Here is an 18,880-nt window from a genome sequence, read left to right on the forward strand (position 1 = left end):
TAGCCCATGCTGCCTGGGTCTGAGGGTATGACCTTAGACAAGCTCCACCTCAGTTACATGGAAAGTTAAGTCTAGGGAATAGAATCTACAACCAATAGCTAAGGCATCAATATGACATTGAGTCTACCATCTTCTGAGCTAGCACTCACGGTAGACATCACTAATCAAACAGTGTTCTTTAGAGCAGAGCCTTCACAGTTCTTGTGGCTGGACCTTGAATGCATTTCAATTCATTCTCTGTAGGTACTTCTAATCAGTCAGGATGGAACCAGGAAATGAATCTTGGTGCCAACCCTGGACTAGATCTCTTCTAATCTTAGAAATAGAAAATGGAGTGTCAAGTATACTCTTATTACAGACATGCTTAACTAAGTTCTACCTGTTCTCTCCTCTGGCTTTCTTTCTAGAATTAGCAGCCAAGGTTATTTAAAAAAATAATATGAAGGCTCTTCACTCAACTCTGTTCACAGTTCTGACAATGATCTTATGTATTTCTTTTTTAGACACTTGACATTAGGCTCTCCTATTCAGTTCAAAAGCTCCTTCTGTGGCAAAGGTCCATTCTACCCTCTTAAGAACTGCATCAAGGTAGTGAATTATATGGCTTTTCAAATGCTTTAAGGTCATGGAATTGAAGACAGCCTGGGGAAGTTCAAAGACATTTAATTATTACCCTCAGTTCTTTTGAAAATTATTAAAGAGCCCAGAATTAGAAATTCAGATTTCCTCCAGTCTCCTGAGAACAAACAGCTCTCTTCTAAATGGCTTAATGTGTCTGTTTAATGTACACAAATTATCTTTCCAGAAAGCAGATTGTTTTGGCGTGTCACCTCGCATCTCTAGAATATGCCACCTATAGCAAAAGGATGGGGATTCACAGTCTGACAAAATCTATAGCAGAAATAATTAGCACCAAAGGCTGTTTCTGAAGGAAAGTTAAATGAAAGAGAGGCCAGTTCCTTATTTATTCCTCTTTCCCCTGTGTCTCCATCTCAGCCAGGAGAGGAGGAACTGTATCCGTTTGCTAATGAGTATCTTGCTGAACTACCTCCACCAGGTCTGTTCTGCAGGACAACCTTTAAGCCCCAGCAAGCCCAAAAGCCCTGGAAATCTGCCTCTGCTCTCTCATTCTCTGGGAAAACAGCACACAAACCCGGGGCTTTGCAAACTGGGTCTCCTCGATCCCATGAAGGGACTTCCATAGCTCTCTCTCCAGTTGCCCCAGGAGCTAAAAAAAGGACTCTTTGAGAAAGAAGAAGTTAACACTGTTTGGGGCTGTAAAGGAACACACTTAACTCCTAGCAGGAGTTTTACCCATGGTAACTCCAAAACCTTGAGAAGGGCTTATCCAAGGTCACCCAGAAAAGTTACAGCCAAGCTAGGATTAGAACAGTGTCTGATGACCACACTTTCCTCAGATAAAAGTGATTCTCATCTCTATGCTTAAATCCTGAATTGATTTCCAACACTGCTTCTAAACCCCAAGGCCCAGGGAGACCTAGCATGCACCTACATGATAAAACAGCTTTCTCTCTTTCTGATCTGAGTATTCTTCCTGAAGCAAACCAAGGGAGTCACGAAACCAAGGTGCACAGCTCCTCGCTCAGAGGAAGATGATAACATCATGGCAGCTTCTCTGGGAGTCCATACAGGCAGCAGGGGATTACAAAGCTCCTCTAAACAACCATTTCCTTTGTAGGAAATTGTTTTCACACTGGAACCCAGGCCCAGGCAAGCAGCTCAGTGAACACCCAGCTGCTAGAACCAGCTCTGGACAGACCCCCCCATCCAACGCATCACAACTAGGTCTTTGTTCTAGAAACAAGGGAAACAATCTGGTGGGGTTCTATAAGAGGCAACTTAGAGGATGTGTTTGCTGGATCCTATAGATTAATTAAAATCCTGCCAACTTGGTATCTGGGCCCTTTGACCTGAGCTATTCTCTGCAGCAGTCAAACTTTACAGTCACCAGGAAAGACCAGATTCAGTGATTAAAAAGTCTCCAGTGTGGAAAGTAAACTGCTCTTCCAACAAACAATGTCTTCTTATCATCTCACAGAAAGCAGCCAAAAACTAAGGAGACCATCTTGTTTCTGTTCTGTTCTAGTAATAAAGTGGTACCAAATTCTCCTGAACTCCTCCAAAGACTCAATTAATGATTAACCAAACAATACCTGTGGTTTGGATCTGTTTTAACTATACATACCTTTCTCTCCAACTGGCCCCTAATTCACCCTATTTAACCTGAAGTCAATGTCTATATCTTAGAAGACAGCTGAAGATGTACTAAAGAGCTATCTTCCCATGACTACCATAAATCTATCTCTTTGTCTTTTCTATCTCTTTATTTTTCATATGGGATTGAGTAGTCAGACCTAACTTGGGACTCCTGGACTTGGAGCCTAGGCCATGAAAACCTCATTTCACTTCCACACTCTATCCTTTTCTGGACAAAGACTTGATGCTAACAATCCTAGAAAGCTTCCACAGCAGATGGGGCCAGCCAACCCCTGTTTCAGTCTCTGTTTCCAGCTATTGTTAGAACAAATGAAGATAGTATTTGAAGAAGGGCAGTGTAGATAGGGTTCTTCTTCCTTTTGACTATTCAGTGAGCTGTTCTCTATCCCTCAGGACAATTGCTCCACACATAGTCACAAAAAGAGGAAGAATATTAAAAAGGAAATGAGAAAAAGGTCAGATGTGAGCCTCTTTGCTAGAACAGCCTAGGAACAAATTGGAGAATGTGAAGGTTTCTCAAGTTTTCTAATTACTCTGCTGAGTGCTAGGCCTCTGGCCTGGGGCAGGAGTTAATATGCCCATTCCATTTATTTTCTGGATTAACTCACCTTCAATAAAGATGGAATGTGCAGAGATCTGCTTTCCCAGAAAAGAGGCACACACAGGTCTAGAGGAACCTTCAATGCCCCAGGGTAAGACAAAAGACTTCCTTCGTAGACTGTCACACTAAAAACCCGAGCTGCCCCTCAGCCTTCTGGCATCTCACCTTTCCCAAGGTCATCCATGTAAGCACAAGGTCAGGTTTATGAACTCACATGAACTGAGTGAGCAGAAGGTTAGCCCTGCCTGGTGCATAAGAGGTTCGAGACATTTAACTGAGTTTTGGAGTGCCCTAATTCATTAAGAAAGACAGAGAATCCAGGCATCGATGGGTCACATTTGTAATCCTAAGCTACTCAGGAGGTTGAGATCTGAGGATGTCAGTTGAAATTTCAGCCCAGGCAGGAAAGACCATATGACGGTTATTTCCAATTAATCACCAAACGGCTAGAAGTGGAAATGTGGATCACGTGGCAGAAGTCCATCCCTTGAGTGAAAAAGCTAAAGGAGAGCACCCAGATCCTCCTCCCCGTCCCCCACACAAAGACAGAGAAGAAGCAACTGTCACATCCAATCTATTCAAACAGAAGAACGTATTTTTGACACCACAAATTTTAGGACAAATGGTGGCATTCTGGTAATGTGGTTCTCCTGAAATCATTGTTTTTCTGGAATGGAACCTTATTCTGGACTCAGATCCTAAAAATGGGGCTCTCAGTGCACCCAATCAAGGTTTCTCAGGGCCCACAGGCACGAGTCCATCTGCCTTTTCCTAAACATAGCCCAGCAACCTAAACGTGGAAGCATCAGCTTGTGTGTGGTCCCCGGTGTGACTTTCCAAGCACATGTTTCCCAGCAACAACAAAAGCTGATGGATTTTGTCATCATCCTCATCTCTATTTTTGTGTCTCCCTGCTGAACTTTTCTTGCAGCTGGAATGGAAGCTCTAAGGAAAGTTGCAGCCCACCAGTATATTGATCTGACACTGGTAAACCATCAGTAATCTCTGAAGCCTTTCTGGGAAAGCTAAGTTTAATGCTCAATAGGCAATGTACGCATTACCTTGCTCATGTAACTGTAACCCCTCTGTACAGCATTTTTACAATAAAAAATGTACAATTATAATAATAATAATCCTATAAGACCCCCAGGGGATGCCAGTTTTTACTGACTGGGAAGGAGGGAAAGAAGAAAAGGAGGAAGAAGGCTGTTAACATTACTCATGTAAACCCTGGGATCCAGCAACAGGCATGTACAGGATGTGAGACCAAGATTAGAACAATCAAGCTCCCAGGCCTGCTGAAGAAACTGACAGATAGATGACAGGATCTGATTTATCACCAAACACTACTTCAGAAACCTCACCACCCAAAAGCATTCACATTTTCACTTTCAACATTTGGATGTTTGCACTTTTGCAGATTCTTCTGCAAGAACCGATAGATCCCATAACCTTGAAAAGCATCTGGCTTCCAGCACGTCCTCTAGAAATGTCTGAAGGAATGTTTGAGGGGATGGATCAGGACAGCTAGACACCATGGCTTTCTCATGCCTGTAATCATAACTACTCACAAAGCTGAGATCTGAGGATCACAGTTCAAAGCCAGCCTGGGCAGGGCAAGTCTGAGGGACTCCTATCTCTAATTAAACAACAAAAAATGTCCAAAGTAGAGGTAGAGCTTAAGTGGTAGAATGCCAGCCATGAGTGAAAAAGAAAAGGTAAAGTGTAAGTCCCTGAGTTCAAGCTCAGAGTAGTTGGTTCACATGTGCAGGACAATCACATATTCTTTTTTTTTTGGTCGTCCATGGGGCTTGAACTCTGGGCTTAGGAGCTGTGCTCTTCAGCTCAAGGCAAGTGCTCTACCGCTTGAGCCACAGTGCCACTTCCACTTTTCTAGTGGTTTATTGGAGATCAGAATCTCACAGGCTTGCCTGCCCAGGCTGGCTTTGAACCGTGATCTTCAGATCTCAGCCTCCTGAGTAGCTAGGATTACAGGCGTGAGCCACCGGAGCCCAGCAATCACATGTTCTTCATGTTCTTTCCAGGACTGTTCAATGTATGCCTCTGAGTATTCTGTTGCTGATCTGGCCTGCATAACCAGCCTGACTCTGTCCTGGTAGCCTCCCTCCATAGCCTGGGAGGACTTGGTATGAGCACCACAGTGGGAACACTTAACTCTCTTTCCACAAGACTCATTTGTCATCCAGCCAAGGCAGTTCCTGTGACACGTACAGGCACTATGTACAGCTCTAGAAGGAACCCAGCCCTGACCCCTGGTCAGCTCAGGGAGCTAGATGAAGTGAGAATTTCCTGGCCAACTCGATAATGGTGAGTCAGGCTGGCGTGAGCCTGAATGAAGTATATACACAGAACAAACATTCTCATGTGGCTGAATCCAAACCAAGACCTGCTGGGTACAGCCGCAATCCTTCTGGATGACTAGGCCCAGAGCTGCTCAGCGTTTGGAAACAACGTCATCAGGGGTGGTGATCTGGGGTCTGATCTTTGGGCACTAGGAATAGATTTATTCTCCTTATTCAACCCATGTGGGTCTCCATAACAGTGCATCCTATGACAACTGGAGTCATACAGATGACATATCCCAACCAAGATGCCGAGGCTTTCCAAGCACTGTCCCTCTCCAGAGAAGCTGTTCTAAACAATTTTCATGTTGACTCATTCCGTCTTTACCACACTATTAAGATGATAGGCCTATTTTTATCCCCATCTTTCAGATGAGAAAACCGAAGCTCCCCAAGATAAAGCAGTGTGCCCAGAATAAAATCCCTGACAGTGGTGGGGTGAGGATACTGTACCCTGACTATACTGCCCAGGTGTAACAACTGTTACAGGGGACCACAGCTGCTCCTTCCCTGGAAGGAAGAAGACAGAGGTTTGAAGTTCATGAGGAGCTCTCCACCATTCTTTCTTGTGGGTTCCAAACAAATAAGAAAGAAAGTATGGGGGAGGGAAGGGATAGTAAGAGAAAAACAAAGGAGGGGGTAACAATGCTTGACCAGAAATGTACCCATTACCTTACTCACTCTGTATAGCATCTTTACAATAAAATAAAATTTTTAAAAAGAGAGAAAAAGAAAGAAATGCAAAAAGCCAAGACAGAAGACCCAGCTCAGACAATCCAGCTTGGCAAAGTGTGGGACTCCTATCTCTCAGCCTAACAGAGGCACAGATGAGCCAGCTCCACTGGGAAACACCAATAAACAGATGTGATCAGAAAGATAAATAAAATGGAGACAGAGAGATAAAGGGATAGGCGAGGGAGATGGAAGGACAAAGCAGGTACCCTCCCTTGCCTTGACATCCCAGAGGGAGAGGTGACAGCAATATAAGCACTTGTCCTGGGACCTCAGAAGATACTCCCCAAGCCAGAGATTGGTGGCCAGCATCAAGCAGGCTGCTCCTAAGCCACAACTTTTTATCTTTCCAGGGAATTGATTTCTGAAGCACTTCATTTTCCCAATCACCCAGGTTGGAACAAAGGAACCAACACACCAGCATGCAAAACAGCTGCTCTTAAGAGAGTATGCTGGAGGGCCTGTAAACCAGCTCAGATACCACCCTGCAGGCCTGCGTCAGAGATCCCTTCTCCAATAAGGACTAGACTCTGAGCTGGAAGAAAAACAGAGTTTGGGGTCTGGGAAGGTGGCTCAGTGGTAGAGCGCTTTCCTTGCATGCATGAGGCCCTGGGTTCGATTCCTCAGCACCACATAAGCAGAAAAAGCTGGAAGTGGCACTGTGGCTCAAGTGGTAGAGCACTAGCCTTGAGCTGAAGAGCTGAAGGACAGCAGCCAGGGCCAGAGTTCAGGCCCCATGACTGACCAAAAAAAAAAAAAGAGATAGAGTTTGTTTGGGGTGTGGGATTGCAGAAGGACAGACACGGGAGTGAGAAAACTTGGGGTGTGATCCGCTATAAATTCTCAGGCATGTTTCCTTGAAATTGGGGAACAGAATAGGCTTATCTGTGCATCCTGGCTGAGAAATTGCTGGAAATTTGGATCCCACCTGGCTCTCCACTCTGCTACCCTCTCTCTACATAGGAACCTATTGGGTTTGTGGAATTAAATGTAGGTGTGTCTCTGAGAAGTGAGGTAGATTTGATAAACGTGTCCATTCTCTTGTGCTGGGGTAAGTTGGGAGCAAATCCCAGCAAATAAACCACTTAATGAAGAATGAATGTCACCAGTCACAGATGGGGTAGAAAACTCGCTCCTCTCCTCAGCCAGACAGTAATTATTGTAGGCTGTTTTGGGGCTCCATGGATACTACTCACTCTATGTTGTCTCCTGTTACAAAAGAAGGCACAGACAATATGTAAATGAGCAAGCATGGAGAGATGCCAATAGAACTTTGTTTATGGACACTGAAATTTGAATTTCAAATAATCTTCACATGTCAAAAATATTCTTCCTTGAAGTATTATTTTAAAACCATTTTAAAGTGGAAATGTATTTCTAGTGTATGAACCACACAAAAGAAGCCATGAGCCACATTGAGGTGGCTCTATCCTTAGCTCATCCCTGGGCTGGTGAGATACTGTCCACAGCCCCATGGGGAAAGGGTCCCATGGGGAGATAAGTATGGAAACTACAGGGCAAGCAAAATCATTCCCCTTTCCCTTTGCAGTACTTCTGTGAACACTGGCATGGAAATGCTCATTGGCAAGTCTAAAGGAGACGAGAAAGGAAGTCCACCCAAGTTCCCAAGGAATCATTTTTATCTTGGAGTATCTCTTGGGTCTAGTGCTCCATGTATAATAATTAAACAATGAGAGTAAAGTCTGACCAACTGTCAGCAGTTAACCCATAATTCTGCCTCTCTGTGAACATCTCCAGTGACTGGCAGCTCACAGCTACCTGTCCTGGGAGCCTGCTTGATGCTTTTCTCACTCTTGTTTTCCTTTCTAGGTAAATGGGCACACAACTCGGTTGCAACTACAATACATCTCTCATCGAATAAAGATAAAATTTCATGTTTAAAAACAAAAATGCAATCTATCTTCTTTGACATTTTTTGTACCTGCCGTTTCTTAGGTTTTTTTCATTCAAGGGTGGGGCTCTACCATTTGAGCCACACCTCCATATCCAGCTTTTTCACAGTGGCTAATTGGAGAGAAAAGTCTTATGGACTTTACTCTCAGATCTCAGCCTTCTGAGTAGCCAGGATTACAGGCAAAAGCCACGGGTGCCTAGCTTCTTTGAAATTTTAACTAATACCCAAAGTATGAACTTTATATCTCTGCACAGGGTAAACTGCGCAGATAAAGAGGAATTTTTAGGTCCTGGTAGAGAATTCAACATGACTCCTCCAAAACCAATGACTCCCTCAAGGTGTTAGCACAAATAAGCCCTCTGTGTGCTCCCATTTGCATAGAAAGTGGGACATATCTACTTGATAGGCAGGCCACTCTTTGCAAAATACTTCTCTTTCTGTTCCATAGAGCATTTGCAAACGATGTAATAACTTGAGAAACATCACGGGACCAAGAGCAACCTAACCAGAGAAATGACTGCAATAAGGAATGTAGCAGATCTGATTCACCTCATGCTGGTGTGCAGCTCTGTTTGGTTCATCTGGTTCCACTTCATAGAGAATGTATCTACTTAATGTTATTAAGCCAATAGAATTATTATTTCTATTTGAAAGGCATGTTTGATATGTATCTCCTTTGAAACCCTTGGGAATGAGAGTAAAAGGGTCTAAGCTATGTACATAACATAAGATGCCACACATGTGATATATTTAGAAAGATAAAGAGAGAGACTGGTACTTTCTTTCTCTTTACCTTGATAAATCATCCTCCAGACATTCGAGCAAGTAGCAGATGTTTTCAGTTGATGGAATTAGATGCATGTGTTTCCCGGAGCTATATTCAAATGTAGTAGCATGGGAAATGTGGAAAATAACTAAATACCGTCAATCCATGGGCTCTACCTTTGCTCAAGGAGCTGGTGGCTGTGTTGGCAATACCAGTCTTTGAAGAGAAACACAAAATGCTGTTTTTGTTGCAGGGTTGAGGGGAAATTGAGGAAGTAGAGATATTTGTTCACACCTTGAGGTAGGCTTGGCCTTGGCTGCCAGACATATTTTCATAAGAAGATTGCTGCTCTGAGTTCAACATGGAAATGAACAGGAATATTCAGAAATTAGATGCCGGTAGAGATGGCATGATTGTGTGTATGTGTCTGTGTTTATCTGTGTATCTGTAACTTTTCTCCTTATAAACGGTTTCTCTGGCCAAGTGCCAGTAACTCATGCCTGTAATCCTAGCTACTCAGGAGGTTGAGATCTGACGTTTACAGTCCAAAACAAGCCCAGGAAGACAAATTGGAGAGACTTCTATATCTAATTACCCAGGAAAAAGCCAGAAATGAAGATATGGCTAAAGTGGTAGAGTGTCAGCTTTGAGCAAAAAAAAAAAAAAAAAAAACTAAGCAAGAGTATGAGGCCCTGAATTCAAGCCCTAGTACCAACACACACACACACACACACTTTCTCTGGTTCTATTATTCTTAGAAAATTTTCATCTCTCAACACACAAAATATTTTTTCAAAGACAAAGAGATAAACGAAACAAATCTGGCTTGTCATCATCATCTATTTCTACCAATAAAGTTTTGTTAGAACCATCACACCATGGCTGTTGGTGACTGCCTTCACACCACAATGGCAGAGACAATGGCAGAGTTCAACAGTCACGGATGAGTCCACATGGTCCGCAAATCCTAATATACTTGCTACAGAAATCTTGCCAACCTCAAACTTCAATACCTTTATTGATTTGGGCTTATGGTTGCACAAAGTGCAACCAAACTATATAAGAGCCAATTCTTGTGTTTCTTGCCCTCTATATTTAGATACTAGCTCATGGAAAGAGTTTAATCTGGTTCATTTAACAAGTATAATACATATAACCATGCATAGATATGTGTACATTTCAAACAAAGGAGTCAGGTATTCAGGGCAAAAAGAAAATAAGAAAAGTGACTGTAACAGAAGAAGTGAAGGGAGGTACAGAATGAAAAGTCCTCTAAAGTTCTTTGTGGTTCCATAGACCATCAACTGAGTTCATCATATCCACCACAGAAAAACACATGACTCCCTTTCCAATTTAAGATGTTCATTGGTGTTCACAACTTTTAGTGCAAATAACTATGAACTCCATGCATAAAGTGGATTGCATGAAATGTAGGGAAGAAAGTCCTTAACAAAATCCAAACAGTTGGGAAAAATCCTGGTGATTTTTACTGCCAATGTGGGCCAGCCCCATATCCTAGAATCTTTTTTTTTTTTTTTTTTTTTGGTCAGTCATGGGGTTTGAACTCTGCTTGGGTGCTGTCCCTGCACTCTTCAGCTCAAGGTGAACTCTCTACCGCTTGAGCCACAGCACCACTTCTGGTTTTCTAGTGGTTAATTGGAGATAAGAGTCTCATGGACTTTCTGCCCGGGCTGGCTTTGAATCATGATTCTCAGATCTCAGCCTCCTCAGTAGCTAGGATTACAGGCATGAGCCACCAGCACCTGGCTATCCTAGAATCGTATCCGCAATTCATCCAACATTTTCCAGAATTTTAAAATAAGCATGTACTACCTGCAGTTGTGCATCAGAATCTTTAGGGACTGTTTTCAGGACTCGTGTGTGTACCGAAACCCAAGAATGCTCAAGTCCCTTCTATAAATGCTACAGGTACAGAGATGTACCAGGGTACTTTCAAGCATCCTTGTATTAGTCAAATACTTGACGTGATTTTGGTCCACTATGTTTATAAGGCTTAAGATACTGTATTCATGAGGGAATGATACCCAAAAAAGACAATACATGCTCAATATAATTTAACTTTTCCCAGTATTTTTGACATTGCATTTGTTCACTCTATGGATGTAGAACTGGCAGACATAAGAAAGTCAACTGTATTTTTATAATCAGAAAATAAATACATTTTAATTACAAAAAAAAGGACGCCAGTTCCATTGGCTTATCTGAGGATGATGTAACAAAGCCAGTCTGGACAGAAAAGTCAATGAGTCTCTTATCTCTAATTAACCACCAAAAAGCCAGAAGTGGAGCTGTGGCTCTAGTGCTAAAGCACCAGCCTTGAGCAAAAAAGCTAAGGGACAGTGCTTAAGCCTTGAGTTCAAGCCTCAGTACTGGCTGAAAAAAAAAAGATAAAGGAAGCAGTAATCCTTGAAAACCTTTCTAAGAGGGCTCATCTATCCAGATTTGCTATTTTTATCCAGCTAAACCTAGTGCCAAGGACACACACACACACACACACACACACACACACACACACACACACACACACACACACACACACACACACACACACAGGAGGGAAGGCTATTCTGATACTTGTATCCCTAAGGTCAAGGAATTTCATCACTTAGGTGATGAGGCCCCAGGTGTTGACTATAAAAGGTTCTGTTGAGTAGTGATGATCACTGTCATTTTAAAATGGAGTTCTGGAACTCTCTACTTAGTTCAACAATATAAATAATTCATACCCTGAATCACTACCGCTCACCACTTTCTGCCTGTGCCTAGCACAGAGCCAAACAAGTGCAGATAAGTTTCCAACAAATGCCATGCCTGCTCGAGAGCTCCTACAGAGATAAGCTAGGGCTGGTCTCGGCAAATTCTTCCCTTACTTATCTTGGAGACTGCTACTTGTGACAATCAGACAGGTGAGAAAGGCTTCCAGACATGGAAGCCTCGCTGCTGAGCATCTGTCAAGGAGAACAAATTGAAAATTGAAAAAGGAAACCGAACAGCCATGTATCTGGCCTTGCTTTGGTCCCAATGCTGCAGGGATAAATATTTGGACAACTCAAGACAAACACAACTTTGGGTTCAGAACAGGAAGGACAACTCTCTCCTGTGTGCTGAGACTTCCTTATAGATTCCATTCTTTGAGTAGAGCTAAACTGTGTCCTCCTAAAAAATGGGCCTGCTCCCCTGGTCTGCTCACCGGGCACCCATAGCCCTGCAAAACTTCAGGAAAACTTTTCTGCAAAAAGACCTTCAGAGAGCTGATGGCTCCTTACATAGCCCCAAGCAGAGAAGTCTGGGCAGAGCACACCTCTGGGTACAAAGGTTAAAAGAGAAAGGCCAGGGGATGACCGCACCTCATTAGCACTGAGGTAATAATGTCAAAGTGTCACAGCCAAAGCTGGTGGTGGCTTGGGAGAGAAAAAGCATTATCTTCAATTGGGAAGTCAACATAGAGAAGGAACACTAGACTGGGAGACCAAAGGTCCTAGGTACCAGGCTAGCTCTGTGACTTAAAGCTGCGTATTTGGGGCAAGTCATGGCCCTTCCTATGTTTTTATTTTCCCAGCTGAGAGCCAGATGCCCAGGTAACTAGCTTGCTTCCTTATGAAGGCCACCTAACCCAACACAGGACATGTGGTCCTTGCCCTTCAAATGGATGGTGATGCGCACAATTAGTACAGCTGCCTGACTATGGATAGTATGACTGAGATAGCAGTGTCAAAGTGGTTATTGGGCATGTTTGGCCCTAGGAATCCTACCTGCAAAATATCACCCACACCCACCTGCCTGACTCCACTGCTAGTGTCACTCCACGCCTTGTTTCTCGGGGCCATACCAATCCTCTCTTGTGCTATCACTAGGCTCACCACTCTGACTTTTCCTGGTACCTCCAATCTCCAACCTCTCTCATTCTTAAGTTTGACTGTAACAAGCTATTTTCAGCCTCTCTGGCCTCCCAGCCATTGGTTGCTCTCAATGCCTATGTGTATACAGCCCTTGATCTCACTAGAGGACCCTCCATTCCCACAATACAACATACTCCTCTCTGTTACAGCTTGGAACTCTTACTCTCTATTGGCCAAGAGGCTGGGAGGAAGAGAGAGAGTTTGAACTCAGGGCTTTGCCTTTTTACATAGGTGCTCTACCACTTGAGCCAGGCCCCCAGCCTGTTTGTGAGCCAGAGGACTCTTGACTGAACCAGGAAGGGCAGCCCAAACAAACCCACTCCCAAATCATGAGAGATTACCCAGAATGCACTGCCACCTCCCAGAAAAATTCTTGAGCCAGAGCAGACTAGGGAAGCTGCTACACAAAGAAGGAGCCCTCTTGTGGCAGGTACATGGGCCTAACAGGTGAAAGCAACTTGGTCCTTGGCCACCCAGTTCTTCTCTAGTCTTTGAACTGAAAGACAAACATCTCAGATGCTTCTCCATCCCCGGAATATTAGCATGGCCAGCCACTACAGACCTTTCCCCCCCACTCAATCCCCACCCCCACTCCTCCATGATCCCTGCTTTAAATCAGGAGCTCGTGGCCAATCAGGGAAGCCAAATTCTACAAGCAAACTACAGAAGAGCAGGAAGTGTGCAGAGAAGTGGCAGTATAAGCCCCACACAGGCTAGGTGTCACCCTCATCAAAAATAAGGGCACCTAATAGCCAGACGCTGGTTCACAATTATAAACCTAGTTACTCAGAAAGCTAAGATCTGATTATTGTAGTTTGAAGCTGGCCCTGGCAGGAAGATCCTTGAGACTCTTATCCACAATTAACCAGCAAAAAGCCATTAGTGGAAGTAGGGAGATGTAGTTCAAAAGGTGGAGTGCTAGCCTTGAGCAAAATTGCTAAAGAACAGTATCTAAGCCCTGAGTTCAATCCCCAGTACTAGTAAATAGGTAGGTAGGAAGGTAGGTAGGCAGGTAGATAGATAAAATAGACAGACAGACAGACAGACAGACAGACAGACAGACAGACAGAGGGTACCTGAGCGTTTCCCCCTTATCTCACACAGAAGAATTAAGTCACTGCTCCAAGAAGGGCTGTCTGTGTTGCCCAGAGACTAGCAGTAATTTTGCCACAAAGCTACCCCAGAGATGCACACTTAGAGAACTCCTTGAATCTCAGATTCATTCCAAGATATTTCTGCTCTGTGTGTGTATCCCTGTCTTGCTGGAAAAGAAAGCCCAAAACATCCTTCCAATAAGCCATTTATACAGAATGGCAGCCCACCTTCTGCAGCCCCCCCACTGCTAGCTCCTGGCTTACAAATGCAGAATACAGAGCTCCTTCTTGAACAATGGCTGTTCACACAACCTCCCAATCTCAGTAGACTGGAGAAGACACATCCATTGCCACATCATAAAGCTCATAAGCAAAGCCACCTTCTCCAAACCAGGTACAAGGCCTCCTGGGTAGGAGGTACTAGGGACTTACCAAGACTCTGCCGGTCAGCGTCTGGGCGGATATCATCACCCCAGCCCAGTCCTTCACGGAGGTCATCCAGCCAACTTCGGCTGCCACTGCCTCCTCTTTTTCATCCACTGGCTTGAGAGTGCCATCTGCTTGGCTCGAGCCATTGTTAATCTTCTGGACCTCCTGGCAACAGATTGAGAGAGAGAGGTCATGTTGAGACACAGGGAACTGGGTTCAAATAGCAGGCATTATTCATGAAGCACACTGATATGTGACACACTTGCTATCCAAACTCAGATTTGTCTCAATGGCCTGTCAAGACTTGCCCTGGTCCCAGAATTCCTGATATCTCAGCCACCAGTGTCTCTAAAAGGGTGGATCTCCAGGAGGAAGTGGAGGTCTTGCTCCGTGGACAGGTACAGTAACTGAGGCACAGATCTATTCAGAGGGGATTCCAGATATCATGCCACTGTGAGCTGCCCTGTGATATGGAAGAGCATTTCCTCCTCCACACACATCAGAACTGCAGACTGCCCAACAGCACACGATACATACACAATCCACTCGGTCCATCTCCTGACACTGACATTGACACTGTTAGAGCAAGGTTCTCCAACAAGCAACCATCTGAAAGCATGTGGAGGGCTTGTTGAAACAGAACTTGTAGTGCCACCCAGTTCCCAGATAACACCCATCTGCTGGTCTGGGGGCCCAATTTGGGGAACCACAGCAGTTGACCATACTGGCGGGGCAGGATGAACCCTCTTCTTATCTGAAATGGGTGGCAGGTCTCAATCTCTGCTCTTCTTGGGCCTCTTCCTCCTCCTACCAGGACCATGTGCCTTTTCCAGAAATGACAGTGGATAAGCAGAAGAGGAAGATGCTGGGGCAGGGAGCAAGCCCTCAAATCAAAGTCCCCTATGTATAACTTTAAAAAAAAAAACCGTTTGCCAGTACTGGGGCTTGAACTCAGGGTGTCTAGCCCTTGCTTAGCTTTTTCCACTCAAGTGTAGCCCTCTACAGTTCCAGCCATATCTCCACTTTGGGCATTTTTCTGGTTAATTGGAGGTTAAGAGTCACTTGGATTTCGTGTGCCTGAGCTTGAACCTTGGTCCACAGATCTCAGCCTCCAGAACAGCTAGGATTTATACAAGCCACCAGTGACTGGTTTTGTGTTTGCTTCTGAGGAACACCTATTGGCCACGTTGCTGAACTAGTCCCTGGCTGCCACCTGGGGACCCGAAGGGCCAACACCCTGCCCCTCATTCCTGGTGGCAAGGACATGGCCTGCAAAATGAAAATCAGCATGAAAAGTGCCAGGAGTCAGGGAGTCCCCAGCGGTCACAGGAACTTCAGTGCATCAATAATTCACAGCACAAGAGCTGTATGGAAGACAATGCTATTTTGCCAGCGCTGTTACCTATTGTTTTACAAGGCATTCATTATTTTAATTACTTTATGAGAGGCAAGAAAAAACATAGACTAAAGGGAGATAATGCTCTTGTTATTATTTGCTTACACTAGATGTCTGAGCTTAATTACCACATGTGGGAGGCAGGTTGGGGGAGGGGCTTGGGGAGCAGGAAGCTGTGTCAAGCCTTGTGTATCCCACAGTCAGGTTCATCAGGGAGGAGAGGCCTTGCTCTCCATCACTGACCTGAACTGTCCTTAGCAGGTGTTCTAACCCACCCACTGCAGGAAAGGGCCAGGGGCCGGGGGGCGGGGGAGGGGGGAGGGTTAATTGGTCCTGCTGGGGACATGCAGTGGGTGAGGGTGGCTAGGGCACAGCCCATTAGAATAGTGACTGTCACCATATATCAAGTCAGAATGGGTATCCACAAACAATGAAATTTACACAGGAACAGGGTGCCAGTGGCTCATGCCTATAATCCTAGCTACTTGGGAGGCTGAGGAACACAGTTCAAGGCCAGCCTGGGCAGGAAAGCCTGTGAGACTCTTGTCTCCAATAAACCACCAGAAAACTACAAGTGGTGCTAGCCTCAAAGTGGTAGAGCACTAGCCTTGAGTGAAAAAGCTCAGAGACAGCACCAAGGCCCCAACTTCAAGCCCCATGACCAACAAGAGAGAGACAGAGAGGCAGAGACAGAGAGAGAGAAAGAAATTAACACAGGAAGGCAAAAGCCCATTTTAATTGGGTGATTCTCATCCTGTGTGTCATCTTGTTTCAACCTTACAATAAATCCAGTGGAATTATCCTCACTTTAGGGCTGGGGTACCTGAGAGCAAGTAGCTCAGAGGATGTCATACAGCCAGCCTTGGCTTTGTTCTACATCCTCACAGCCAAACTGGCCCCCAAGCATGGTAGCTCCTGCACCCTCAGCCCTGTGTGTACACAGTGGGGAGAGTTAACTGCCCTCTGCCCCATAGGTGGGTAGGTGGAGAAGTGTGGTGGGTGAGCAACGCACAGCACCTAGCATAGTGCTCAGCATGCACAAGTCACAGCCATGGAAGTGGCACGGTGGCTCAAGTAATACAGCACTCTTCTTGAGCTGAAGAGTGCAGGGACAGCACCCAGACCCAGAGTTCAAGCCCCACAATCAACCAAAAAAAAAGTCACAGCCATGGGGATGGAGAACCCAGTTTGGCCCTAGAAAGGACACTGGCCTGGAGTGGCCCCTCAATAATTCCAGATTAGATATTAAACAAGTATGGGCTCTTGAGGATGATACCCTCTGAAGCCAAGTGCCTCAACTTTTGCAGAAGTTTAGCAGGAGCATGGGACCTTAGCCAGGATGGCTGGCAAGAGGTTGCCACACTGGGTATGCTCATTACCAAATATCCCTCTTAGATTCCCCCTGGTTCTGAGCTCCACTGAACCAGACTCCCACCTCCAGAGGGAGACTGAGGGCCAGAGAGAAGCATCCTCTGAGTCTCTGTCTCTCCTCTCCCCAAAGCTAAGACCACTCTGCTGTCCACATACACACACAGGTTCTTCTAGGATAGGTAAGTCCTGCCTGTCACCACTGCCACCACCTTACACACACACACACACACACACACACACACACACACACACACACACACACACACACACACACACACGCACACACACACGCACACACATTGAATCCTGAAGAATGATAACCTGGTCATTTTAGACATAGCACTTCCCAAAAGTACAGACAGCTTTGCAAAGGGAAGATCAGGGTAGTATCCTTAAGTTCTGGTTCTGGGAAGGAAGTAGGGCTGCTCTGGAGACAGGAACCCTGCATCCTAGAACCAGAGGCCTCATAGCACACAAGGCTTAAACCAACATCCCCATGAGGCTGTGCCTTACAAGGTAAGTCAGGTTGTCTCTGGACCACCAGGATGTTGTATTTGCCAATTCTCCCCAAGACCCTTGTCCTGGACACACCTTTCTGTGGCTGCCACACTGGCTCTTATCTGGTCTCCACACCTGTCTGTCCTCAGAGCCAGGCGCCAGGGTCACCGCAGGTACCACACCTGCTAGCTGATTATATTGGGGGTGCAGAGCCCACAGAGCCTGCCTGGAGGGGATTAAGAGTTTCTAATGCATTTATAAGATTATTCCTTTGTTGCTTTGTATGTCCCTCCCCCACAGTGTAACCCCCGCTTTCACTATATTTGATGTCAGTATAACATGTGGAGGAGATGGGGGCAAACAAGTCGTTTAAGGATTCAGGTGGACCTGTTGCAACAATGAGAAGTACAAAATGTCATGTCAAAACCAGCTTTACAAAGTCGGTGGGGGGGGGGAGGGGGGTATAATTGGGTGGGGGGAGGGGGGAGGCTGGGAAGGGAGGTGAAGGGTAAACAAAGGAGGAGGCTGCAATGCTTGGTAAGAAATGTATGCATTATCCTGCCCATGTAATTGTAGCCCCTCTGTACAGTATGTTCTCAAATAAAATAAAATAATATTAAAAAAAAAAAAGAGTCCCCTCTCTTCTGCTGCTTGCTGAAGGCCAGCCCAGGATCTACAAGTCTGTCTCAAGTTTAATTGTACCTGTTTTTAAGCTCTTCATTTTGGAAGTTGTTTAGGCAATAGTCATTTGGGAGGAAGAAGGTTTTTAAAACTCTCCAAGTCATACTGGTAGGTCACATCTATAACCCTAGCTATTTCAGAAGGTTGAGATCTAGAGGACTGTTGTTCAAGACCAGAGTGGGCAGAAAACTTCATGGTCTCCATCTCCAGAATAACCAGCAAAAAAAAAAAAAAAAAAAGCCAAGTTAGAGGCATGGCTCAAGTGGTAGAAGTTAGCTGGGCAAGGGTGAGGCCTTGAGTTCAAATCTTGGGAGTGGGGTAGATTCTGTAATTCACGTGGTGTTCCTATGCCCATACCTCCTGAGTCCTCCCACCCACTCAGAGAATGTCAGTCTCTCACTCCTACCATCTATTCTGCCCCTGTTTTTTGCCATCCTATGAGTCTGCCAGAACTTTTCAGAACTACTCCTCAGGGCTGTTTACACTGGCTGCTCTTCCCACCCTCTACCCCAGGTGTCCAAAGGCCTGCTCTCCAAACCCTCCAGGGCCTTTCTCAAACCTCAACTGACTGTCCACAGGCCCTTCCCTGGAAGGAACCCTATCCCCGCAACTCCATCTCCAGGCTGATTTCTCCAGAGCATTTCTACCACCATGGAAAGCCCTGGCACTTGAATTATGCCCATAAAACTCTTGTAGGGAAAGAATTTCCATTTGGTTCAAAGCTGCGTTATCCATGTTAAGCCATCAAGAGCTCTGAAGTAGGTACTGACATTGGTGAAGGAGAGATGAGACAGAGAAGAGAGAGAAAAAGGAGAGGGAGGGAGCTGAAGCCAATGGGAAATCAATTTTTAGCAAGGACAGTATCTAGAATAGATA

The 18,880-nt window shown here is 45.1% G+C and overlaps 1 protein-coding gene across 31 annotated transcripts in view; it reads right to left on the bottom strand.

Annotated features, from left to right (window-relative positions):
- Nucleotides 1-18,880, bottom strand: part of Kcnma1 (potassium calcium-activated channel subfamily M alpha 1) — a 701,247-nt gene that overhangs the window by 490,271 nt on the left and 192,096 nt on the right. For all 31 annotated transcript variants that reach the window (XR_011371533.1, XM_070020666.1, XM_070020665.1 and 28 more), the window contains exon 2: nt 14,062-14,223. Coding sequence is in view for 30 of the 31 variants with exons in the window: in XM_070020666.1 (XP_069876767.1) it covers nt 14,062-14,223 (162 nt within the window). In the remaining variant the exon portion in view is untranslated. The remainder of the gene's footprint in view (nt 1-14,061; nt 14,224-18,880) is intronic.

The sequence above is a fragment of the Dipodomys merriami genome, unplaced genomic scaffold, assembly GCF_024711535.1.
Source record: "Dipodomys merriami isolate MVZ:Mamm:240054 unplaced genomic scaffold, mDipMer1.0.p SCAF_14, whole genome shotgun sequence".
Classification (NCBI taxonomy): domain Eukaryota; kingdom Metazoa; phylum Chordata; class Mammalia; order Rodentia; family Heteromyidae; genus Dipodomys; species Dipodomys merriami.